Raw genomic sequence first — 27595 nt, 5'->3', positions numbered from 1 at the left:
TTTACTGACATTTTTTATTTGAACGTTTTCATTCATTTCAGGCTCGGATAACGAGGAGTACCAGTTTGCGATGAACAACGACACCACAGAATATCATGTCAAAGAGCTTCTCCCCCATACTGCTTACACATTCTTTGTGGTGGCTTACTCTCCCATGGGTGCCAGTCGCCCATCCCTGCCTGTTACTGTAGAGATGCTGGAGGATGGTGCGTAATCAAACTCATAAACTCACACTGGTAGAATCAGGACAGCCCTGGATGCTTTACAGTCTCACAGAGCAAAAATCATATCATGCCAACATTGTAACTCCTCCGGATTATTGCGAGTTTATGAATCATCGGTACCAGACAATTACAACACAAGTTGTAAGACTGGTCTAACACTACACACCAGTCTAAAATGTCTTGTGAAATCAGCAGTCTTACAGGCATCCAGTAACTGTGCAGATCTATAGGATATGCCGTGAATGTGAGTTATCCAACAGTTCAGTATGTCCTTCTATTCCCTCCTTCAGTACCAAGTGCACCTCCTCAGCTGTCTATAGTCAGCACGTCCTCCACAGACATCAGACTGATGTGGCATCCATTGTCCTCGCAGCACAGTCGAGGGGCTGTTACCCGCTACCGCATTGAGTATAGCACTCTGGATCAGGGTGAGTAACCCCTGCAGGACATCAAATTGACCTGCCAGTGACAGCACAATTTATTGACTCACAGAGTATAATTCAGGAGATTTACTCAGTTATTCATAGAAAAGGAAACATATTGGCAGCCTACTTTACTAATGTTGTATGGTTCTGTTCTGTTTCTGATAATAGTTCAGATTGGATTAAGATGCAGATGCTCAGAAACCACGGAACCGTTTTCAAAACAGATTGTCCTTTCGAGACAACATATTTGAAGTGTGTTATGTGTTCCCACAGTGGACACTGTGTTCTCTGTGGAAGTAAGGGGTAGTGAGACTCAGTTCACACTAAGAGAGCTGCAGCCCAACCAGGAGTACCGACTGAGGATAGCAGCTGGGACAGGCATTGGCTTTGGGGTTCCCTCTGAGTGGGCCCAGCACCAAACATTAGCCAACCACAGCATGGGTAAGGAAGACACCAGAACTGGTTTCATTGTTCATTCCTAAAATTCCTGTTTTGTTTTATGCAGAATTCCCACTGGTTTTGTAGTATATTTTTCGGAATGACATGTCCTTTTTGAGAGTTTTAATCTCAACAGGCAACATCATTCTCACTGTGAAACACTTTATTGAGATTATAATGTTCTGCTTGTAAGTGACCATTTACAACAGTCATATAATGAAAGGTGAAGTGTGAAAGTCACATTATGAAGAGACAAAGTCTACATTTGCTTGATAAGCATCAGTAGATTTTCTAGAGTTATTGTCAATTGCTTACCATACATGTGAAATGTGACATATCGGCTCTTAGCAATGCTATGTGGATTTTCCACAAGCAACAGGTCAAAGTATAGCGTGAAAGTCTCGTGGATATTGTTTTTAGTAGTAATTTCTTTTTCTTCAAACTATTTCAGTGATCTTCGCTCCCACTGATCTGAAAGTCAGAGCCAGAGTGGACATACTCAATGTGACATGGCATCCCTCGCCAAATCACACACTGGTTTCTGGTTACAAGCTCTCCTGTCGAGAGGTGGAGGCTGATGAATCAGACAGTGGAGAAAAGATAACACAGACACACACCATCAGGCTGCGTAAGAAGGCCAGGTACCATCTCCTCACCGGGCTGGGTAAGTTCCTCTGCAGTGTATTCTGCATTCATATTTTCATGGTCATTTTGCTAACTTTGCATTCAACTACTTTCGACTAAATCAAAAATCAAATGATGGCTACTTTGCTGTAGAAAAAATAGTTTGATAAAAACTAGTCAGCTCTTTTTGCACACTTTTGGAGAACCTTGTACAACTCTGACCGAGGTAAATACTTTTTTACCGTTGACCTTTCCAGACAGTGTAGAATTTCATTTAAAGTTGCTTTCACGTCTCTAATGAAAAGTATTTATTAATGCAACGTTTAATTCAAAAGCATTTAGTAGCTTCATTGTCATTAGTGTTACATTATATGTACAGCATATTTTACCAAAAACGGATTGACTGCATTTAGATTACATATTGAGCCTAATTCCAATATTTAAATGACTTGTCTTTGTAACATCTAAAATAAATGTTTCTGTTTTCACTCTCTTTTGCTGTGTTTGCTGTGTGTGTGTGTGTGTGTGTGTGTGTGTCAGTCCCTGATCAGCAGTACGAGGTGAGAGTTTGGGCCCTCAACAAGCAGATAGATGGAGCAGCTGCTGTGTGGAAGGGAAGGACAGACAAGACCCATGACCGAGGTAAGATTTATTTGACTGCATGTGTGTACTGTTGAGCGTCTTGTGAAAAAAGAAAAAGGTATTCCCTCCCTCCATCACTTTTATGGGATAATAAAAAAGACAAATTGTATCAAGGCAAATAATGTGTATGTGTGTGTTAAAGCGTCATCGTCGTTGTTGCCGCCCATGCGCCCCCCTCCATTGCCCCCAAGCAGCATTCAAGCCATGGCCAACAGCTCCACCTCCATCTTGCTGCGCTGGGAGAAACCGCGGTTCAGCAACGTACGCATCATCAACTACACAGTGCGCTGCAGCCCAGCGGGAACCACCAACGCCTCCCTGGTCTCCTATTACACCTGGTCAGAAACCACTTTGAACAACAAAAACTGAACTATTGCCTGTGATTTTAAAGGGGGAATGACCCTGGATGTCTCAAAACTTATCTCCATAGTTTATGTTCAACATTTGAGCAATTAAAACTATTTCCTGTATAACTTCCTATTTATTCATTTCTATATTGCAAATCCGATTTCAACAATATTTCTGTTTGAACCCATCTTCAGTAATAATACAAACCTGAACGGTGAAGAAAGAAACACCTTAGCAAGTAGCGTGATATTTCTACAAACTGGTCACTAAAAAGTAGCATGCCTAAGGAACTGCCCTTAATTAGTTGCACATTCCTTTTTTTGTCAGGTCAAAATCAGCTTGCGTTCGAAGCCAATACATTGCTTGACTAAATAATGGCTTTTAGCTTACCTTTCCTGCTGAAAGAGCCAGAAGGGAGTTTCTTTTATGAGAAATGTTTCCATATTTAAGAGCACCTTAGCCTCTGCATTTCTTTGCATCATTTATTTATTTATTTACAACACCAAACAAACCAACACATTTGTCTTGGTAGAGCTCTGTTATCTTTCAGGTTGCTTTGAGTAACTCCTCATTCAAACAGTAATCAAAATGAAGCACATCATTTTGCCCTTGGATTTATTTAATCCCCTATGTCTAAATTGGTACTATTACTCTATGTTAAGAAATATACCTGTATTCCTCCTATCTTCATCTTTGTTATGTCATATTTATTCAATATTCAAGGATATGGAGTTCTTTGGTTACAGAGGTGCATCAATGATTGCAAATATAATACAGTAAATGATTGTTTTAAATGATAAATGAAGTAGAATGCATGTAATAAAAGTAAATATTAAGGTAATGTATATTGAAGCCTAGCGTGGTCCAACAGGCTGTACAAACTAACCAGACTAAATTGAACAAAGTAAATTATTGTTTTCTGTCAGCCCAGAATACCGACCATACACCACATACTCAGGACTCTCCCGTGCTGTTGTGTGTTGCAGCTCTGCTCAGGAGATACTACTTGGGGCATTGAGGCCCTTCACCCGCTATAAGCTGGCGGTGCAGTCGAATGGAGTGGACGTGGTGGGACCCTTCAGCGGCACAGTGGAGGAGTCTACCTTGTCTGACCGTGAGTCTCTGCTGTGCTCCTATCAGTCAGTCATTTCAGTTTGCCTTCCGTTTTAGTTCATGAAGACCCAACAATCAACCAACAGGTCTTCCTGTGGTATTTTATGGCCTTTAAAACATGCTTGATATAGTTATATACTAGATTTTGTATTTATTGTGTTTACTTTGTGTTGGTTTTTAGAAGGGTTCTGTATAAATAAAGTTATTTTTGAATAGGTGCAGGGATTTTCTTTGTGGGGACTTTAAGTCTTTTCTTCACTCACTTGCCATGTAAAACATTCTCACAATTTTGCAGTGCCATTCTAAGCAACTTAAGGGGAACTACACCAAGCCAATAAAACAGAAGTTCTACTAGACAGCAACAGTACTACATGTGTCGACGTGTAAATGTGTGGGACACTGAGCATTTTCTGTTTGAATATAAAAGTAAGGGGTTAAAGGTCAGTGGCTTAGTCCTTTTAAATTAACTTAACATTAACTCAAATTACAGTTATTTGAGACCTGTTTATACTTAGTTGGTCTTGAAATATATCACACCTATGTTTTTTTTTTATTGTGTCTGCTAAAATATGACCTTATGTTCCCTATAAATAATTAATTTCATATTGTTCTTTAAGTGCACATTAATGCTTTCAGGTTTTTTGTCTGATTAGCTGCACTTGAGTTTGATTTCATTATTTCAACCATTGTTTCCAGCTAGCTAGCAAGGTAAAGGTGTTGCATTTTTGCTTTCTGAAGCCTCATTTGCGGCCAAGTGAGTGTGCGCTCACTCATGTGTGGATTAGTGTGCTGGCTGGCCTGTGGCCAGTGGACATGGGAATTTGTGGTTGGCATTGATGGCTGATAAGTGGCTGTAATGAAATACCCTGGTGTAGTAGATACTCTCATATTGGCCAGCAGCTCTGCCTGTAAGCCAAGTAAGGGTGGAGAGTGTAGAGTGGGCTGCTTTTAATGACATTATTACCACCAGTCACTCCGTTATGCTCTCCAAGGCCATGTATCATCACCTGAGCCCCAGCCCACTCCCCCACTGCCCTGCTCGTCCCCTCTCTCTTGTACCCAGGTGGCGCGGACACAAGGACCCAGATGGTTGTCACACAACATGTCAAATCCCCCACCAAGACAATACACATGAGGCCTCATTGCTGGGCTCTAATTACTGACCTAGTCCTCCTCTCTCCTTCAGGGCCCTCCACACCTCCTGAGGAGCTGCAGCTGAGTGCTCTGGACTCCTCGTCTGTGGTGGCAAGCTGGCGCCCTCCGCTGGAGCCGAACGGTATCATCATGAGCTACAGGATCTTGTTCAGTGGCAACATCAGTCAGCCTGAGTACTTGTGGGAAAACCTCTCTCAGGATGGTAGGTGTTGGCTGGCATGATACAAATCTTGAGCCCTTTATTTTCATAATCCTGTTTAATACTCAATAACATTGTGTGAAACTGTGATTTACGATGGGCCTTGACAATGTTTTCCTATCTGTCTCTCTCAGGGAGCATTACCAGTGTGGAGGTCCAAGGTTTGTCCAGTGACACCCGTTACTTTTTTAAGCTGGGAGCGTCAACTGAGGTGGGGCCAGGGCCTTTTTCACCTGTAAAGGATGTTCACACACCCCTTCAGAAATATGGTATGTGCCAAAAAGTTCATGTTATGTATAGGTGACCTTAATAATAAGAAAAACAGTGATGGTAATTTTAAGAGCAATGGTAGCCATAGTTAAGGTTGTCGTAATAGAAGTTGTAGCAGTAGTTCAGTAAAGAGAGGTTACATTTGTAAATGGAAAGAAAGAAGCAGTCTCAGCATCAAGCGGGTTTAGGGATGCAAAATCCTTTGTTAGAAATGGACTTGTCACTTTCTGAGGGGGAGAGGCATATCTGTATCCCTCTTAAGTAATATCTTTAAATTCATTAAGTTGATGCCACACAATTGATTGATGACAACATAATTGTTAATTGTTATTTTAGATTTTTCGTCTATAGATATTTATTTTTATCTTTTTTTTTATGATCTTCAAGTGTGGTGTCGGTCTGTATTTTCCCTGACCCATCTTTGTGTTTGTGCAACTAACCTGAGGGCTGGTCAATATGTGTATGTTTTGATTGTTGGATTCAATCCAAAGTGGCAGAATCAAGAAAACAACCTGCCCCTTCGTTTTATCCTCCCCGCGGCCAGGAGACCAGCCAGACAGGAGGAAAGTGTGCACTGGGAGACGGACCCCCAGTCTGCGGCCTGCTAACTAAGTGCTAACTTAGGGTCCGTCCATCTCCTGGAGCCGTGCCCGCTCTCCTTCGGTTAAGGAGCCTCCCATTGGCTGCTTAAACACAAGTCACCATCTCTTGTCTGCCACTTTGAATTCAATCCAATAAACAAACTATCAACACGCGCACACAGTCCCTGTACCTTCAATTGATGATCGTGATTGACAAGCCCTTATGGCAGCTTTACGTCTTCGTCCTCTTACAATGGACTGTGGCCAGACTGGACACGACAGTGACTCACTATCGCCTTTTGAGGTACAAGTGGTATTGCAAGACAGGACAGGCCTTTTCACCTTCTGTTGATAATATTGGTACTTTCTGGTCTGGCCGTATGTTGCATTAACTCAGTGGTTACCAAACTTTTTCTGTCAAGACCCCCTTTGATGATATAGGAACATATATGCTCTCTGCCGCCAGTATTTTAAGACACAAAACGCACTGGGGTCTGTCATCCTGACCGACAATAGTGCTTGTGAAGCCCAGAGACAGATATGTCTCGCTATATTTCCTTGCCTTTATCTTAGTTTGAGGCGTTGTCGAGGTGGTCGCGTCGCCTGTTGCGACTGTAACAGAAGTTCCCTCGGATTTGCGCTTTAGACCAGTCACAAATCTGTCCATCTTTGTACATACTTCCTTCTCTTATCTTTATCTTTCTCTGTCGCTCCGTATCTTTCTCGCTCTGTGTCGCTGTGTGTCTCTCTCTCGTTCGCGCTCCCTCACTCTCTCTCTCCCTCGCTCGTTCGCGCTCTCTCGCTCGGGCGCGCGCTCGCGCTCTCGCTCTCGCTGCTTTTGCCACAGTCGGTCTGACATGAGCCGCTCTGGTGGCGTGGTTGGAACACAGTGCATGTCACGTCGGTTATTTTATATTGTTTTACCGGTGTATGTGTGCGTCTGTGTGTGTGGGTTGGTGATGAAGCCGCGACCCCCTGTAGTACCACCGCGCCCCCCCTAGGGGTCGCGACCCCCACTTTGGGAACCACTGCATTAACTATTCTAAGATGCTTACCAGCATTTTTGCTTCCATAAGCAGACACAAGCCTCAACATGCAGTCACACACACTTTCACTTCCATACCCATGCACAGGCATACACACTTTTCTATTACTGCAAAGTGGGTAATTTGTCCCTGCCAGCGGAGAAAGTGTAGCTCGGCAGGACACTGTTATTTTTTGCTTCTCCTATTCTGGTGCATTGTGAGAAGAAGTGTAGGGATCAAAGGGGCGGCCTCATCAGCCACCCCCAGGGGAGATCTTTGAATTACTGCTCTGTGTGCCTCACAGAATTGCTGTGAAAAGCACTTTCTTTTCTTTCATGTCACTGTGTTTAAGCATGCAATCTCATTATACACTTTTTAATTCCTTCAGGGAGCATTTTAGCTTTACTTTTAATTATTAAATAGTCCTTTTGTCTTTAAACATAAATACAGAACTAATCTGTGAACTATTATCCAACATGAGCCTGTCAAACTCATTTTATTTACAAACAGTTCATCAATAATAATAATCAGTAATAATTGTGCTGGAATATCTGAACGTTACACATTCCTGATGCAATAAGCAGTGAAAATGCATTTTTGTTGAACCCAAATCCTTAATAAGACAGACTAACAGGTTTATTGTGTTCACATAGGCTGTAATAGTGTTGCCAGTGTGAATGGGAGTAAAGTGGCTGGTGGGTGGTTGAGAGCTCCCACCATCTGTTTCCTCTCCTCTCTATGTCCAGACTGCCAAAGATACCTAGCATAAATGAATATCAATGAAGGTCTGCTGTCCCTCGTTGAATGTCGCCTCATATCTCTTCATTATTGTAACTTTGTCTTCTATGAAAGTCTCAATACGCGGTCTCATAACATCAGGCCTGAGCCAAATAGTATTTCAAACTAGAAATACATTGTATCTGAGTACTTTTTAAGATGGAGAGATATTAGCCAAATAATAGCTGCTGGCAACAGATCACATATGAAACTCAAAATGGCATGTATTTCTTCCATGTGAGAACTTTCTGGATTGTTTACATTCATTCTAACAGTGTTTTTCTCCTCTTCCGTGGTGTGTGATGTTTGAACAGAGCTGGACATCCATGCAGTGACGGGCATCATAGTTGGTGTGTGCCTAGGACTGATATGCATCCTCCTCTGCATGTGTTTGAGCTTTCGTAATGGCAAATCAAGGTATGGTTACTCTACAGTGTCAGCACTCGTACAGAACCTATGCACATTTTAATGTGTGTAATGTTTTACTTACTTCCAACAACTGTTGTGTTAATAACTAAAAGCCAGCTAAAATAACCCAGGCAATTGTATTAACGTTCAGACCTTTCGACCCAGCTCCTACTATCCCTCTCATCCAAATAGGGAGGTGTTGGGGGGCCTGGAGTCCACAGCTGTGACCCCTCAGTACAGGCGAGGAGGCTGCCCCGTTTCCTCCAACGTGCCAGAGTGCAGCGATAGCCACGAGCTGGAGACACTGATGCCCTCAGGCATCCACGGGTCTGGTCAGCTGCCAGAAGATGCCCCAGAGGAGCAGAGCCTGATGGCAAGTGCTAATCCGGGGAAAGGGGAAGATGCCCCTGCACCTGATCCCAAGGTCAAAACCTGCAAGGGGGAAGCTCTACTCCAGATGGGCCTTGGATACTCTGTTATTTTTGTTCATGTGTTGATAGAGGGATAATAGTTGTAATTTGGTGCATCCACTGTTTTACAGGCTGCTTGGAATGGCTCTGTGAGTCATGACTGGGCCAACAGAATCACTAGATACAGAGACATCATAACAGAAGACTCTCCAGCACTCATTAATGGAGCTCTCAACATACTAATTACTGATAATGGCACGGTAAATGAATTAACTAAATTCTATGAAAAACCTATTTTATTTGTCAACCTGTCTCTGACAAGCATTTTTAGCTGTACCACAAATTTAATGAAAAATGTAATTGACTGTTTGCTAAACCACCCGCTTAATTTACTGTTGCTGTGGCTGTCAACATTCTGTTCTTGCACAGCACATATGCAGTATTCAATGAGGGTCATTGGGGCAGATTTACCACTTGAAATGTATGTCAATGTTTTTAAACAGGAGCTCCTTGATTTCAGTAGTAGGTTAACAAAAACAATTTGGCTATTTTCTAGCTGACTGGTTCAAACAAAATGTATATACAGGGTTCCTAAATATGCACTTGATGGCTTCATATATTATGTTGTGCTGAAGATAGAGGCTTAAGATGTAAAGGGTTAGCAAATATAATGCTCTCAGTTAGCAATGCTATGGTATCGTCCCCAAATTCAATAAAGAGCAGGATTGAACTGCTAACCTTACCCTGAACTCTGTTAACATACCATCTTCCACGTATTGAGAAACAACAACACATTGGATGTGCTAGTCATGACTGGGGCTTTTTTCAACATAATAGTAATTCTAATGTGCTCCTTGGCCCTGGCAGTAATACGTAGTACACAGTTTAATCCATTACATACACTTTTCCTCTTTGTTTTTGAGAGGGGAAACTTATACACCACTTACCTTTGATATGTGGAAAAATCCAAATCTTGACAGGCCAGTTGCAGTTGGTAAACTATGATTGGTCTACCATTGTTCGGTGGAGGGGTTTAGCGAACAGTCCATTGTGATTGTTGCTGATATTTATGCAAAATGTCATCATACACTGTAATCAGAAAACATTAAATGTATGAGTGACCTGAGTATATCAACTAATAGAACAACCTAAAGTAAAAGTGATATTATTGTGTTGCAGGACATAGAAGAGCATCTCTGTACCTCCGTGTGCAGTAACCAGGTGGAGGCAGAAGTTATTGTTCACTCAGAGCTGTCAGACCCAGGAAGGGAGAAAGAAGAGAAGGGCAGCGGAAGGGAGAAGGATTCTAACACCACCAGGGGACCCTCATTATCAGAGGACAGATATACCCATTTGAGTCTGCCAAGCCCAACAAGAGAAGAGAACATTTTCGAAAAACTATCACAGGCCCAAAGCCCCATGAGTCTTCCCTTGATAAAGTTGGTTGCTAATCACAACGGGGGGCTACAAGGCACGGGAGACCAGCTGAGCGCAGACATACAGCCAGAGAAGGACATGGGGCTAACCAATGGCTTCCACGCCCCCAAAAACGTATGTTCTGTGCTGAAGTCAGAACATCTGGAGAACGGGGACTCCGGACACTGCCCTTCGGTACCAGGGAAGGCCATCTCTGGTAGGATGTCCTCTGCCCCCTTCGTCAGCTCCGGCCTTGTCCACTCTACCTCAGCGGCACACAGTTACCTGTGCCCGTAGCCCCTGCATGTAGGGCAGCAGCAACCCTTAACACAAACACAGACAGCAGACTGGTTTTCTTTCTTTTACGTACCGAGGTAGAATCCCTAGGGATTGGTTTTATGCACCTCATTATTGGATTCCTTTCTCTTCCGTGGAAAGTTTTTATACGGTCTTTGAATCCATTGTTTCATAGGTGGTTATGTACAGTATACATATTCACTATATTTTTTTGTGGTAGAGTACTGTGTATGGTAATGCATTCTCTAGAAATGCAGCCATATTTTTCTTATTTTTTTTTCCTGTCTTTAGGAAAGAAAAGAAAGATTTAAATTAACAAAGCAGATGGAAGTGGATTGAAGGAGGCTATTCCCACTGTGTCGCACGTGGCTTTGTTCTATGAGAGATCCTACTGTAATGTTCTGTGAGTGAGTGAGACAGGCCACCATCATGGATGGGAGGATCGGAAACGCAGGTTCGATAGATTTCCCTTGGAATTGTCGCGTGGAGGCTACTTTTAACGTGGCACTGAGGAATAGGCCTTAAAGAAAATCTGCACACTCTGAGAGTGCAGAACACCTGTGTCTCTCTCCAACCTCCTGCTGTCTCAGGGTCCACACACACACACGCACACACACACACACACACACAAATCTTAACTCATTTATGAACACACATGTACACACACATTCCCTGACTGGAGTGTGGGGGTCTCAGGTGCCTAATTATTGTAGGTGCGTTTATGACCTCTGTATATTTCTATGGATGAGTCTATTCAGTACAAAACACCGGTAAAAACCGAAGGAAAAAACACTCAAAATGTAAAAAGAAATGGAGTATACACATTAAGTATTATTTTTCAAAATGCCATATATCCACATGGTGGTATTGTTTTTCTTGACCAGGGACACTCAGTTGAAAAGTAAAACATGTGTTTTGCTATATTTCAGATGGTGTATATCTAATTTTGGAATCAAAGTATTTACATGTTCATGTTGGTACTGGTTTAATTATGTTGGTGGGAGAACGAGAGAAGATGTTATAACAATGCATCCGTAGACCACTCTTCTAAATTTGACTCCTAATTAAGGATGTGATAATGTGCCATTAGTTTCCATTTAAAACTCTGTGTAATAATTTCCCTTTGTTAAAAGCGAGCCATGTTTTTAATTCAAGAGTAACTCAACTTGACTAATCAAGTGTATCTGATTCCAGTTGTATGAGAACATTTCCACATTACTATGCTCTTGCTACAGTACCAGAAATCAACTTACACTGATACATTTCTGCATGTATCAGATAGGAAAGGGGTTTGATGAAAAAAATAAAAAAAATGTGGTCCACTTTTTTTTTTTTTTTTTTTTTTTTACATTGACCCCCAAACCGCTTAACCGTTTATTTAAGTATTCGATCAGATTGCTGACCATAATTGACGAATAGCTGAGTGTTTCAGTATTGTTTTTTGCAGTGTAAACGGGGAATTGGTACATCCCTACTCCTTATCAACAACACTACCTCATTTCTTTTCAGGACGGTTTCCAGTGTGGTTTTATTAGTTTTATGTAACTAGCACCTTCTGAAATATGTTCTTAACTTTGATTTTACAGCCTTTGGTACTTTGGTTCCTTTGTGTTATATCAAAGGAATTGCTGTTGCTTTAGTGCATTGCGGCTTCCTTGCAGATCTCTGAAAGATTGTGTTGCAGTATTATGTTACTGTTAAATCCCTACAGAAAACCTAAACACCCAATGTCTTTGATACGAAGCACCTGAAACTAAGTCCAGTAGATGTCACACAGTTCCAGTTTTGGACCTAATGTTCCAGTACAACTAGCGCCTTCTATGGGCAAGTAAAGTAAGCCTCCTGCAAGCAATGAGTGTTGTTGCTACTTTTCTTTTTTTACAGGCTCTGTTGAAGTGTGTTTATGTTGAATGTTTTATGAAACATCAAAGAAGAAAAAAAGTACACACAAAAAACAGCAACAATAAAGACAAAACTTGAAATGCCTGGTCACACCAGCATGTAGAGCAGTGATAATGTAGAATTCAACTTTGGTACATGACAATGCTGACCTTTGGAGGGCTTGAGAGACTAAAATCGTGGATTGTTGTTTATTAGGTTTTTTCCATGATTTACTTTTAAATTAAAACTCCCATAAATGAAAACTGTTTCACAAAAGTGGTTTGCAGTAGATACGATTTGATGGTAAAAATACATCATTTAAATAAACTGTGACCTTGTTTTCCTGTTAGCTTGGTAGCTTTGCTCAGTCGCTAACTGACTGTTAGCACGCTTGTTAGTTCAGAGACCTTTATTTCCCCTGTCGAATAACTTTATTGAACGAAATAAAAAATTAAAAGATTAAAAAGTTAACAGTAGAGGTAAAATGTAGAGAAAGTTCCGTGAGATATTGAGACTGACCAGCGCAAGCCTAGCCAGGCCAGCTGCTGTTAATGTTTAGCTCGAAAGCTTCAGCTACAACTATCCCTGCGAGTATTCACACAGTCACCAAGCTTCTCGCTCCAACTATTTTGTCTGGACAAAATTAATGCCATTTTGTGTTGTGACTGCCGCGTAATTCTCATTGCCTGTAGGTGTAAGAAGTGTTCAATTACAGCAGTTTTTCTTTGCCTGAAGAGGCGATGATTGGCTTGTGTTTCCTCGTGAGAAAAAAGGAGTTTGTGAGTTAGTTACAAGCTGGTTCCACTCGGTGCTTCAAATCAAAACATGAATGTTTTTAAGATGCTAATACTATACTTTAAGTCATTTCACTTTTGGCGTAACGAAAGGATGAGTGGTTACTATGAAAGAGTGATTAAAAAATGTAGATGAAATAATGTCATACGTTTGGATAATGACAAATTTGCCACGGTTGGGATCAGTTAATAACAATAATATTCACTTCAAAGATTGACAGAATAAAGCAGAGCATTGAGTCCGGCCCTGTTGTACATGATGTCTCATCTTTTCTCAGGTGGCTTTTATGTCATCCAGCAGTGAAAAGGGAATGAATAGACTCCTTCCATACTGCCCATGTTTCTACCCATGTCCGGTCAAGTGTCAAACTCTCACCAGCTCAACTCAATCACATCAGCAACAAAAATGTAAACGGTCCCTCATGACAGGCAAGAGACGACCTGGACATGTTTCTCACCAACATAATTGTGTTTTTTGTAAAACTCGTATCGTTCTTGATTTTCTTAACAAAATGCATGGTTGGTACCTCAAAGAGAATTATTTTTGTATTCTTGCCATGTATATACTTACCTTCACAACAAGATGAACATGTTTGTTTTTTTTGCTGCAGTAGCAGTCATATAGGGACAGAAGTGAATGTGTTTTTAGCAAACCTGGGTCAAACATTAATTGCAAGATGTTTTGTAGATGAGTGTGGTTTGTAGAATCCGAATTCAAGAACATTCGCACAAAAAAAAGAGTATGGAACTGACACTACTGTGCTATTTGGCAAACAAGCAATTCAACAGAAAGTTCAACTATGGCGGCAAATTGCTGCTGTACCACTCAACTCATCTTTTCTTAAGTGGCAACCATGTTTTTCTTGGGGCCCCATTCAAATTAGTGATGCCAAAGCAGGTTTCTATCAGCTGTTAAAGAAAAATATCTGCTGTGACATCATTGATTTGGGGCGACTATTTAAATGTAAAAAAAGCAATGCAGTCGCAGCTTTCCGCCCTGAGGTTCGATGATCATCTGCGCTTTATATGCAGTAAGCTAAAGCAAACCACCAAAACTATGTTTGTATGTGTATATTTTTGATCCAGGCTCTTTACTGACACTATTCTGTATTGATGCTTTCTCATCATCCTTAAAAGCCAGAAATAAGCATACTATTCTCAAAAGCATTCCAGTTTGATACCTTGAACATACCGCTCTCAGTCCAGGTCAGCCATGATAAGTGCTAAGATTCCAGACTCTGTTCCTGCTATGCTCTGATGGGGTTCAGTTCTTCCATTCGCCATTTGCACACACTGAAGCCTGAGCTGCAGTGTTTGCAAAGCTCCTTGGGACTACAACCAAGTGGATGGAGGTCACTGAATCAGAGCCTTTTAGATGGTGTTTTAAGTAAGTTGTCAGTCACTGTGGCGAAAATTAAATTGACCTTCCTATTGTGATTGTTGAAATCGTTTGAGTACAAAGTTTGTGACGTCTCTCATCCAATGTAGCCATTTTCAAAAGACAAAAATCACCAGTTTTACTTTTGTATGTATATTTCTAAGTGGATGCCAAGCAAACATTGCTTTGCATATAGCAACGGTTCATCCTTCCACAATGTGTCACTGAAGAAAGAACACAGTATTTGGCAGTCAAGTAGACGCGAACACAAATGTGGTGCAAGATTTGGATTTTGTGACAGTGTAGCTATCAAAATCTAACATGGAATGATAGTTGGAAATTAAACGGTACAGTATAGAAGTATTCGGTATTACAAGTAAGGGGTTAAACAAAGCTGTTGTGCTTGTATTTCCAGTCTTGATGCAGTAGTGAATCATTATGGTACGGGGAGCCGACAGGGTCTGAAATGGGGATAAGCATAAAACCTGCCTCCACCATAAAGGATGTATGCTCTCCTTATAGGAGCTCTATTAACTCTTTACCCCCATAATGTTAATACATGTAAGTTACAGTATGTTGTTTTGTTTGTCTTTTTGTTTGCCAGAACAATCAGATCTTTGGGTGGAAAAATTACTCATGCTCTCATTTCATAGAGATGATAATTACTTCGAAGCATTTGTTCAAAAATCATATGGGTAAAACAAATACTTTTTGATAAACAACAACAGGCAGAACCCAGACGACTGAAGTGCTAAGCAGGGAGAAGGGCTAAAGGAACATCCTCCCCAGGCAGGTCACACCTCTCAGTGCAGTCCATTTTAATAATATTTGTCTCTTCTCTACTCAGGTGCCCCATCTTTGCATACAATTGTAGAGGATCATGCCAGCATATTCAACTCAGATACATGTCATTTGTTGTCAAACAATGTCACATTTTGTTCTTTTGGAAAGTAAATCAAGGAAACCCTTATGCATACATTTTTGTTTTGTACAAAAATCGCTCAGTGTATTTCTGTCTCTCTGGCTTTTGTCTGTACATTCTGGTGCTTCGGTGGTGAGCTGCTTTGTCCAGTGATGTCACATTGTCTTTTTCGCTAGTTTTGTGTGTGACAACTCAGTCGTGCTTTTCAGAATATGTGAGATGAGACTCTGACTATTTTTTACAGATACTTCGACACCTTTGTAATCATCAGAATCAACTCTATCTGATTAATCATTGTGTGCTGAACAAGAACTTATCCATGTTAAAATGAGCTACTGTAGAAGCAAATTGTAGGAGCACTTAATAGATTAGTACCTCTTCTTGGGCCAGGAGCAGCTTTGGATTGTCATCTTTACATTTCTAGAAGTGCAATTTTCTTAGTCTGTAAACAACAGATGGATTACTCAGTGTTAGTCATGACAGCCGTAATGATTTGTGATAGAAACATTGCTTGTTCAGCGGTATCATCACAGGATAGGTAGTAGTGGTTTATAGAAGAAATTCCACTGTGTTACCATATTTGAAAATGTCAAAACTCATAACAACTCTCAAGTTGTCTGTTGAAACTATTCCTCTGTAAATAAACATCAAAGAAAGAACAAAGCAAGGCTCAGTGTGATTTTTTTTTTTTTTAAACTAAGCAAAACTCTGCTCTCTTCAGCCTAACTTGAATCTCACTTTTATAATATTTTCTATCAATTCCTGTGTGACAACTTGTCATTTTCTAATATTTGTTTTACCTTTATATTATACCTCTGTGTATGATGTATTGTGTTGTGCAGATTTACATTCATAGACTATGAATCTTTGTGTTTTTTGTGAGCTTAGAATGAGCTCATCAACATAGGGGGCGGGTCCTCTTAACGGAATCTGGCGTGTTGTTTGTCATGATGCTACAGTAGCCCAGAATGGAGAAACCAAACAATGGCTCTAGCCAGAGCCTTGTTTTTACATTACCTGAAGGCCACTGTAGTTATTTAGACATCTTTGTGAAACTACAGTAAAGTCATTAAGAGTAAAACCATGGTACCACCAGCCTCTATCTCACTTCCTTTGCTCCCTTGTTTTTGTGGTAAAGGTGGCCTCTGAGCGAGACAAATAACTTCACAATGGTTTTGCACTCAGCGGCTCACATTACTGCTGTCTATGAAAGGGTGGAGTGAGCAGAAGAATAAGCTGTTGGTTGCAATTTGCAACCACACTACTAGATGCCGTCAAATCCTACACACCGTGCCTTTTGTTCCGTAAAACCACATTTTGTTGTTTTTACAGAGAAACTGAATTAAGTTTCTTATTTAAAGTTACTACCCCAGTTACACAAAGTGTAATGTCTTAAGAGTCAAGGCTACAGCTAAATAAATCCTGCATAGTAATAGCTGGTCCAGCTTCCCTTTGGGCACACTAGTCAGCCGGTTTACATGCTCTCAGTTGTTTTGTCCCCCAGTCTTTTCACTCCAGCAGAGACTGGGTAATAATCAGTCATGCTTAAAGATGTTGTTCTTTTATTCACCACCGGAGGGCAGTGTGCTCCTTCCCATTGACTCTTGAGAAGAAGCATTGTAACCTGGTACCACTCCCATTTAGAGACATTGCTGCCAGAGTTTTGAACCTCATCTGCTGCACTGACTTCACACCTGCATTGGTTGCAGGATTGTGTAAATATATCGGATATAGTATATTACTTCCCTTCTCATCACTATTCACCTCAAGCAACAATGATAAAATAAAATTGCGATCACACCAATTTCTCCTTCAAAAGGGTGTGAGAAATATGTCTGCATGTTTATATTGTGTGTATTTTTGTTTGTCTGTCTATGCTTCTTCTGTCTGGCGGTGCATGTGTGTGTGCATATGCAAGATGGGGTGGGTGGATCTGATTATGTTTGCATGTGCACAAAAGAGGCAGACAGACTGACACGGGAGAGGCAGGTGATGGAGATAGGAGGGTGAAATGAGGGCACAGAACTAAGACAGGAGCAGTGAGGTGACATCACGTGGCAGAATCCTCAGAGGAGTTAGATAAAAGCTCTCGCTGAGTGACAGAGGGGTCGTGCTCACTATCTTCAGCCACTCATTCCCGTTAATCAGAGGGCCAGGCTCCTCTGCAGAGCTCTGAGACAGGACATATATGCACAAACCTACACATAAACACACAATGTCACCCACAAGCATATAGACAAATACAAGCAAGCATACATACATTATCATGCTTTACTCTCACTCGGCAATGCACCTGTCTGAATGTGTATTGTTAAAGTGTGAATTGTGTTTCTGTCGTCCAGCAGCAGAGTGGTCTCTGGGCTAGTTCAGCATGCCTCATATTTCATCTGAGAGGCATGCAAGAGGAGCACAGTGAGTCAGGTGATGGCTTGACTCATGAGGTACAGTACAACTCACTTGTGGGGAAATGCCCAAAGCTCTTGAGTTGGTCCAGTCATTATGCCTCTTTCTGCTGCTTTGATAGTAGTGTACACATTCAGCCTCAGTTATGCATGTTTACTGAACTCTGTGTGCTCTCTGACAGTTCAAAGCTTACAGTAAGACCTCCTGGGTTTGTGCCTGTGGGAACTGGCGGTTGTACTATCCAGTGAGCCACAGTACATAAAAGAAAGTTCAGGTAAAAAATTCCACGAGCAGAAATGCCACCACAAAAGTACCTGTACGTTATAAATAAAATCACGTAACATGATTTTTCAACCATTTCTCAATATTGGCGTGTTCAATTTGAACCTCTTACACTAAAAGCATTTAATTGGCCACATTATTTTTTCTTTGACTATTCCTGGTTAACATCCCTATTTAAAAGCTGCTGGTGTCAGCCGCTGCCAATGTGTATTGTACGACATGTGGCGATGGCATCATGATAACAGGTCTGGCCCATGACCTTAGCTGAATTTATACTGTTTGCCTTTAAATCAAATCAAAGAGAAACCAGAAAGAATTAGAATAAATACCTAAGAGTGTGTCCTTTGTAAAAATGTACTTAGGGATACTTACTCTATCTACTGTATGTGTGTTGTCGATATTCAATAATAATAATAATAATAATAATGCATTTCATTTATATAGCACTTTTCACAACACTCAAAGTCACTTTAAACAACATTTAAAATATCCTAAAAGCTAAGCAATAAAACAAATAGAATAATAAAACAAATAACAACTGTAAGAACATGGAACACACAGTCATACAGTAGCAGTTCTGAAGAGGTGGGTTTTGATTTGTGATTTGAATGTGGAGAGGTCCGTGCAGTCTCGGATGAGTTTGGGGAGAGAGTTCCAGAGGGTGGGGGCCGCTATGGAGAAGGCTCCGCCACCCCATGTCCAGTGCTTGGTCCTATGGGGGATGGAGAGGAGGTTGGCATCAGAGGAGCGGAGATGACAGGATAGAGTGTGGTGGTGGAGCAGTTTGGTGAGGTAGGAGGGGGCCTGATTATGGAGGGCTTTGTGAGTGAGGAGAAGGATTTTATATTGGATCCGTTGTGGGACGGGGAGCCAGTGGAGGTTCTGAAGAACAGGGGTGATGTGATCACGGGAGCGGGTGTGGGTGAGCAGGCGAGCAGCAGAGTTCTGGATGTACTGGAGTTTATTTTGGATTTTGGATGATGTGCCATAAATAATGCTATTGCAGTAATCAATTCTGGAGGTGATGAATTTCGTCAGCAGATGAGGAGAGTGATGGGCAGTGACAGGCTATGTTTTTTTTAAAACCATTTTCTTCTTTTCAACTTTCATAACATTCTAGAATAACAGTACTCATAGTATGCCTTAATGCATGTTTCTGTCAGTATCAACATACGTGTCCACTCTCTTTCCCTGCATTCATTTGGCTATTCTCTGAAATAACGCGAAGTAATGCCAATTCCAGATAAGACATATTTTCAATGTCAGCCGTACTGTGGTTTGTAGTCTGCCAATCAAATATTCCCCAAACTAAGAAACGACAGCCTGAGGAGAAAGAGAATGAAGGAGGATGAAGCAGAGGATGAATGAATGAAGTCAAGCGAGCGGGGGAATTGAGAGGAGGATGAATGAGGGGAAAATCATCTGCTTTATTTGGACCACATATCTCTGGAATCATATTACATCCGGTGTGGTTTACCATAAGCCTTAATACACCTTATAAAGTAGCTGTAAAAGGTGAGCTCACAGGGGCATGGCCGGCAGAGAAACCAGGGAGCTGTCAGTGATGGCTGTGGCCTGTTTGCCCCAGCTTCTTCTCTCCCCTGGGTTCTGTGAGCCGCTCTCCATTCACTGTTGGCTGGACACAATAGGACCCCAGAGGGGGAGCAGCTTTAAAACTCTGTATACCAATGTTATATACTAGAACCTTGGGCAAAGTGGGACACTGTTTATTTGAAGTGAATAAATGGTGCATCCTTGTTCCCTTGTCCAGACAAGTGAAACGATTGAATGAAGGAGTTCTATTATGTACAAAGATACAAGGGCCAATGTAGGACAATTTTAATGGTGTTGTTCTACCAGTCTTATCCTTCATTTTCTCTCTCCTACTTCAATCTAAACCACACAGGTCAATGGCTGATAAGGGAATGTCTTGCATCTGACTGACAGCATGCCTGTCTCCCTGGCTTTACAGAGGGCCAATAGTGAGTTGATCCAACTATAGCTGTGAGCCAACCATGGCAATGAAAACCATCAGCTTTGGGCGATGCATGTGGATTAAAGCCTGTGTGGTGCCTGCCAGTTAGGGCTTGCTCAGAGGAAAGTGCTGGCTTCTGGCCATCAGTCATCCAACAAGGCTTTTATTTGCCCTTACATTATATCCAACTCTGACCTGATGTTAAATCTGCAAGAGCTCAAATCTCTGCATACGTAAAACCAGGCCTGGCAAAGTCATATAAACACAGGTTCTCTAAACACCAGGGATATAATTCTACCAGTAAATGCTTGCTAGCAACACAACCTTATGTATGTCTGCTGTTTTGCATTCAGCTACAGCAGTGACAGCCAACTTTATGCGACTAACTCTTTCTGAAATATGGGACTTGCATGAGAGTTTAAGAGGTTGATGCAATGCATCCTCTTTGCATTTTCCCCTTGCTTTTGTTGTTGCATTTGCTGCATAAAGGAAATACAACAGAATGCTACAGAAATAACTTGGGTTGTTGCATTGCCAATGACAAATGGCAATGACAAAAAGTCATAAAGCAATTCCTTGGAGAAAGTAAAGCATTTATGGGCATGTGTTGCATCCAGTGATAATAACCTAAATGCTAAATACACACATAAAAAAAATGATTAAATTGCGTCCACAAGCTGAGCCTGCCATCCATTATCAGTGAATGGTTTCCAGAGTATGTCCACTAAATCTCATTATAGTAGAAATAAAATGTTGCTAAATTGTTATAATATCGTGCAGATTTAATATTTCTTTAGGTTGGATTTTCTTTCTGGATATGAATCCATTTTAAACACATGCATGTACACAATTTAGAGCACCATACACACAACACAACACTGTATCCTCTGAGCATGTGTTGAATATTACAAAACAATGACTGTATTTCTGCATTCTAAACAGAGATGTGGTGAGAATTAATCATTCTTTGGAGAGGGTTGTGTAGTACAAATATGGCTGCTGACTGTGGCAGTGTTTGTTAGTAAAGTAGTACAATCTTCTGCTAGCTGGGCCTGATGCACGAGACCTATTTCCACATCAGTGAATGATACAGACTAAATCTCAGTGGGCTGCGTGACCCACTTTTCAGCTCTCCAAGTGTATGTAAGCATTGTGCACTGCACACTACACAACACTCGGCCATTATCTAGATTCCCTCACATTATATACATATACTCACGCAAAAGGGACAACAGCAAGAAATGCCAGCCATTAGCATTGTATCCTAAAGAGCACCAAGAATTTCAATGAAAAATAATTTGTTGTTTATCTTACATAGGCTATTGTGTTACCATCACAGCCCTGATTATGAAGCTGTGTCAGTATTGTAGACTGATTTTGATATTAAAGAACATCATGAGTCATTGGTCAAGTAATTATGCAATAGTTGGGTCACCAATGTTATCCAGTGTAGCTCCAGTTGCTAATACGTATTCCAGATTTTGCTAACTGCATCAACTATGAACAAATTATAAAATACAATTTTAAATTCACATTCTATACATACATTCAACAATGATTTGATCAAATAAGTAATCCACAAATACTAAATTAAATAACTTAAAAATATGATATGTATAAAACAAATATTAACTTAAATTAAACAAATAAACATTTTTTATTTAAATATTTGGAGAAATTCAAAATTATTCTATATTCAAATATATCTAAAAAGCCTCTTTTGCTTTGTACACTATTTTAATGCAACCAAAGCCAGTTGAAACTTGATCGGTCACTATTACTCTGACTACAATCTTGTCAATAACAAAATATTGTCCCGTTGCCAGCAGATTCTGCATTCATTTGCATATATCTGTGTATTACCTATGCAGCACCCCCTTAAAGTTGTAATACAAAGAAAAGTGGTACATCAGCAACAAGGACATACCTAAAAGCTCTTAGGGATATGTGCCTGTAACATGTGTTATTGAATTGCAGTGGTATCTGCCTCATTATTATTATTATTATTATTATTATTATTATTATTGCCACATCATTCACACATGGGGCTAAAGTGTGGGAATAGTGGTAGGAATAATGGAGAAGGCAAGTCTTATTACTTGCAACCTGTGTCATTAGGGGTGATGGCAGGCGACTGGTATAAAAAGAAAAATCACGCCTTCCCTGATTTGATATATGAGATCCAAAGCACTGCTGTAAAAAAAAAAGTTCCTTAGTGTGATCTGTAATGCACATTTCTAATCTGGTTAACACTGCTAATGCAAAAAGACAGGGTGAAGGATGATATATCTTTGCTTACTAAGGGCTCATCGACAGGGTCCATGTGTAGCCCCCATCTTGAGATGTTTACACCAGAGGCTCTCAATCATGAGATGGTTTTCATCACCTTGTCTTTCATTTTTCCCAAAGCTTCACAAGTATTTTGCTTCTAACCATTCGTCCTATCAACAGTAGATATGAACTTTACATTTTGGTTGAGAGAAAGACAGAACAATTTAATTTGGTTCTGGCAAAAATGTATAATTAATTAAATAGAATAAATGAATGAAAAATACTTCAAAATATCGAAATTTATAATACCCATTCAAGTGGAAGCATGTGGAATTCAGAGCGCTGAGAATAATACGATGCTTTGCACCTTCCCTTTTCCACTTGCCCGACAAGAACAGCTGGTGCATTGTGTTGAAAGATACAGAAACTGAGGCAGAGGTTAATTACGTTATGTGAGATGCTTATACCGCATCATTCTGAATCTCTACGAAGTATTTGAGATTCAAGGACTTAGAAAACCTTCAGGAGACAGTTCAATTTAATTGTTTCACTTCTAATTCAGAAGGAGTTAAAAGGCTGTTTGCTATTGGGGACGAATCTGGGAGCATATGCAAAGCAAAACAATTAAAACAAAAGATGGAAGACAGATGCTGGGTGACTTGAATCCTGGTCCTGGGCAGTGGCGTTCTATTCATCAGCATTCATTTGCTGGCAATCTCACGGAAACTTGGTGGAGGAATGGGCTTGACCCTCAATTTATTGTGTTGTTGTCGAAGGTTGGCTCTCACCCAACACCCTGGAGAAATATCACGCAATGTATCAACTAATCTTTCAGAGAGGCCTCTTCATACATCCTATAGATGTCTATTCCAGGTTTCTGTGGCAAAAACAACAACTATTTGGCATGCACTGTTTTTTAAATATTCAGATCACAGGTGTTTCTTGTGCAATATTTGAGCATAAATTAAGGTGCATTAAAGCATTAAAACTTTGCTACTTTAGAAGATTTAAAGTGTACGGTTTAGTTGAGCGTTCAAATACACAGGCTACTGTGTAAAATGTGCATCATGGTGTGTTGATGTTTTGTTGTAACCCTGTTATATGTATATAAATCACTGCCACTGCTAATATTTTTATTGGTTTCAAACCTGACATTCACACCAAACAAACGCAAGCAAAAGGCTGCTGCAAAACATTGCACACCATTGAGTGGAAACATCATTCAACCACTGCTGCAACCGCTGAAAGCACCATGAGTAATGTGTCAGCGGTAGTTAGGTACTGCAAGCTGTCAATCATATAATCTTTTATTAAATTGACTTTCATATAATATAATGGTTTAACCTTTTCACTGTGCTAACAAAGTCATATAAAAGATGTGCAAGGACTATCTGACTTGGGCCAGCACAACAGGGACACAATGGCATATTGAAAGGCCCTGATCATTTTACAAGTGTCTCATGACAGACAGATTTTTTAGGCAGGGGCATTAACAGAGTATCATTGTCCAAGAGAAAAGGCTCTGAGACACTCACAGCCAAACAGATGACGTGAGGCCATCAGGACACTAGCTCAGCTGATTTATGATTGCAACGCTCAGCCTGAGCTGAGATGATTATGCAGGCAGCTCCCTGGGCCCCAAGCAACCATAAGGGTTAAAGGTTCTCCACCACTCCACACCCAGCCATATGGAGAGATCGTGGACAGATGAGCTTAGAACTGCCGATCGTGGATCCAAGCCCTCAAAGGGGTTTGGGATCACTTCTATGCAGCCGGTCAGCATTCAAAACAGCACAAACCAGTTTATCTTAAACACATTTATATTATCAGGTTGAGTTTAGGCTTTTCAAAGTTTCACTTGTCATGTGATCTGATAGCGGATGAACCACACAAAGAACCTAACTAGCTTTTTGCAAAGGGACATAATCCAATAATCTGTTAATAAATGACATAACAGAACTTTTGAACAATGTGCATCTAAAATACAGTACATCATTTTAGAAAAATGAATTGCCCTAGCCCTGCAGTTTAAAATTCAATTTAAAGTGATGCCACCTAAAAAAAAGACCCAATCTTGTATTATTCTCATCTTCTAATAAGATAAATGTGTGCGCAGGGACTATATCTGTCTGTGGTTATTGAAATCACTTGTTTCAGCCTAATATCATTGTTGGGCAGTAAATTAATGTATTAGGTTATTCGATTCATAATCAATCATATTGGGCTCTTAGAATGTTTATTTTCTGTGCATTAGTTTTGAATGTTAGTGGGTACGTTTGCTCAAAAGATGAGTGCTTTGTCTTGCAGTGGCGCTTAAAGTTGGCACTTTGAATAATCGCCACGACCTCTTAACATGTGACGCAACCTTGTTTTGAATTGCCTTTGGGAAGAACTAACATTTAAAAGTCTGCTCATTCTTGGTGAAAGGCTCTGGTCTCGCTGACCACATTTCTCTCTTTTGAAAAGTGAAATGAATTCTCTGACTCACGACTACCCTGTCTCTCTCCTGTCTATTGTAAATCTCACTTGAATGGCGAAGTTTATCGGAATATACATATTTGATTGGCTGAGTAGCATCACGTGATTTGATTCACAACGCATGTAATTGGTCGGTGTGTTTCCTGGACCACTGAACGAGCCATAAAGGCTAGACAATAATATTTTGCTTATAAGTCCATGTCCAGATACAAAGGTGTCCGCAGTCCACCTATTAGTGACCCCTGTGCTAAACAATTCTTATTTTATGACTTTTGTATTACTTCAGTAGGCTATACCATGACTTTTTTTGACATACTATACTAAAACCATTGTCTGACTTTTTTTGACAGTGCTAGCCACTATACCACCGTGCAACCCCTGCAGTAGTGATAGATAATCTCTATCACTACTACTAAGTCTTCTTCAATTTCAATTTCAATTTTTTCATCATCATTTTGTAAATTATGGTTCCATTTATCGTAAAATAGAAAAGCAGATTACGATTTAGGACATGGCTACCTTGTGATTGAGAGGTTGCTCCACAGCTTTGTCCGGTTTGGGAGTTGTCCGTGTATTTGTATTTTTTTTTACTTTTGATTGTACTAAGCTCCATTCTCACTTAGCAAGAAACCCAATATGGCGTCTGCGAAAAAACCTGAGGTAACAATAGCAAAAATGCTAAACTGAAGGCTTCAAAACTGTAGTCCACGGACCAATGAGTTACGTCACTGTAACTCTATTCTCTTCTTATATACAGACTATGTTAATTATAGTTGCATAATTGTCTCTGCTCTTAGTTAAATGCTCTTAGTGTTCCAGTTTCCTCCCCGAACCCAAAGACACGAGTATTTAAAGTAGCTTTGATGCGTTGCCTACATTCCTCCAATCCAGTGTTTCAAATACGTCAATGTCCTTGTGACCCTCAATAGAAATATTTGAAATGTGGAGAATAAAATAATTTTTTCTCAATATATTTTGAATAATACAATACATTTATTACCAATACATATATGGTGGATAATAAATAGCTAGACAATCATCAGTGAGATTTATTTTGAAAGCAGCTCTTCTGAAAGCACAACAATAGAAGTGTGAAATATTATAGCTTTCCTCTCTTGGGCTCACCTTTTTCAACTCATTGTGGCCTCATTCCAAAACATTTCATCATTGCACAGCAGTAGCAGCCCCGGCCTAATACAACCAATATCTCTAAGGACATTCTGATGGGCCATCACCTCCCCAGCTAAAACAAACAAACCATCAGCCATATTGTCAAAAAATACTCACCAGAATATGACATGAAGGTAATGTCACATTATAGGTTTATTTTCACAGCGAAAGAGAGAAATATGTATTTCCATTAGTTCCTGGAGGACCCTAAGAGCAGAATACTTGTATTTTTTGGTAGATTTTGATGGTTAGGTTGGAGTACTCCCTTTTTGGCTTCAGCTGGGTAACACTTTACAATACGGTACATGTAACTGTGAGGGGTTACTACGGAATAATGAATGTTCTGATGATTGATGAATCATGACTAATAATTATGGGGGCGGCTTTGGCTCAGTGGACAGAGTGGGTTGTCCTTTAACCACAAGGTTTGATCCCCGGCTCCTACTGTCTACATGATGAAGTGTCCTCGAGCGAGACACTGAACCAAGTTGCTCCCGGAGCACTTCAAAGAAACCCGCTGCTCCTGAAAAGCCTTGGATGAGTTAAATGCAGAGATCGAATTCCATGTATTTATTTGAGGATTTTAATAAAGTCTAAGTTTCTAAATAACTCAGATTGCAGGACTCTATAATAGATATAATGAGTTAATAGAACAGACTGGGAGATATATGAATCATTAGGTACTGAGTGGTATCTGTGAACCGACACTCTTTTCATGAGCAGTTCCGGATTAACAATGAATCCCCTACTGAGTGGTGCAAAAAAACATATTAATTAATCATTAGGCAATCATTAGTTACTTATTTTTGTGCTCCCTCAAGTACATGAGTGCAAGTGGTACATTACACTGAGTTGTTATTAAGTAGTGCTTTCTGATAATGACATGCAGCTAGTAAGTTTTTACTGGGGAATTCATAAATAGTTCCTTCATAACCAGAAATAGCAGGATCCTCAACAAAAGTTGAATTCCTAATACTGCTTATATATTTAGATGTACATGCAAGTCATTGCTGTAGCATTAGGGATTCATAGGCCTTAACAATGTACTAAACAGTGTACGTATCAGTGTAAGCAAGCTTAAAGATTTGACCATGGAAAGGCAATCACTCAAAACCCAAACTTATTTTACAAGCACAATGCAATAATACAATTCACACAGAGATGTGTGTGCTGTGTTTTTGGTGTCAATGGGCAAAACAATACAGTTCAACCACACGGGGAGATGTTTAGCAAACTAAACTAACTAACTAAACTGTTCCCCAATACCAACAGAAATAATGTCTAATTCCAGCAAAGCGTTTAGTTACACGACTGTTTCAGAAAATATTATGATAGTAAATGTTATGCTACATTATAATATACAGGATATGCTATTCAGGAACTACTTTTTAACTCCTCAAGAAGCAATCCATTTTATTACCAGAACTTGCTACATTGGCAAACAGTTTTGATAGATTCTCAATCATTGGTAGGGGCTTAGCAGCACTGAACGAACATTTAAATGATTGAATGAAGGTATAGAAGGTGTACTAGTTTAGTTTAAGTACTTAGCTGAGGGGTTAACAACCAACTATTTGCCTGATGTTACAGCTCACATCGTTCTTAATTGGTTCGCTCCAGTATCTGCTGCTTTATCTGCAAGACACTGCAGACATTTAATGCAAATGTATTTTGTTCAGTAAGTTCCGA

At 40.3% G+C, this 27595-nt stretch overlaps 1 protein-coding gene across 1 annotated transcript in view; it reads left to right on the top strand.

The window, feature by feature from the left end:
• igdcc4 (immunoglobulin superfamily, DCC subclass, member 4) overlaps positions 1-10352 on the top strand; it is a gene marked incomplete at both ends in the record, with an annotated part of 84803 nt that extends 74451 nt beyond the window's left edge. The window contains 13 exons of the mRNA XM_079216619.1: positions 42-206; positions 515-652; positions 923-1090; positions 1539-1751; positions 2252-2353; positions 2496-2691; positions 3688-3815; positions 5001-5171; positions 5303-5437; positions 8136-8238; positions 8422-8653; positions 8771-8899; positions 9819-10352. Of these exons, the coding sequence (XP_079072745.1) occupies positions 42-206; positions 515-652; positions 923-1090; positions 1539-1751; positions 2252-2353; positions 2496-2691; positions 3688-3815; positions 5001-5171; positions 5303-5437; positions 8136-8238; positions 8422-8653; positions 8771-8899; positions 9819-10352 (2414 nt within the window). The remainder of the gene's footprint in view (positions 1-41; positions 207-514; positions 653-922; positions 1091-1538; positions 1752-2251; positions 2354-2495; positions 2692-3687; positions 3816-5000; positions 5172-5302; positions 5438-8135; positions 8239-8421; positions 8654-8770; positions 8900-9818) is intronic.
• Positions 10353-27595: the final 17243 nt, after the last annotated feature.

This window comes from Taurulus bubalis, assembly GCF_910589615.1.
Source record: "Taurulus bubalis genome assembly, chromosome: 4".
Taxonomy (NCBI): domain Eukaryota; kingdom Metazoa; phylum Chordata; class Actinopteri; order Perciformes; family Cottidae; genus Taurulus; species Taurulus bubalis.
This window is presented reverse-complemented; position numbering and strand designations above follow the sequence as displayed.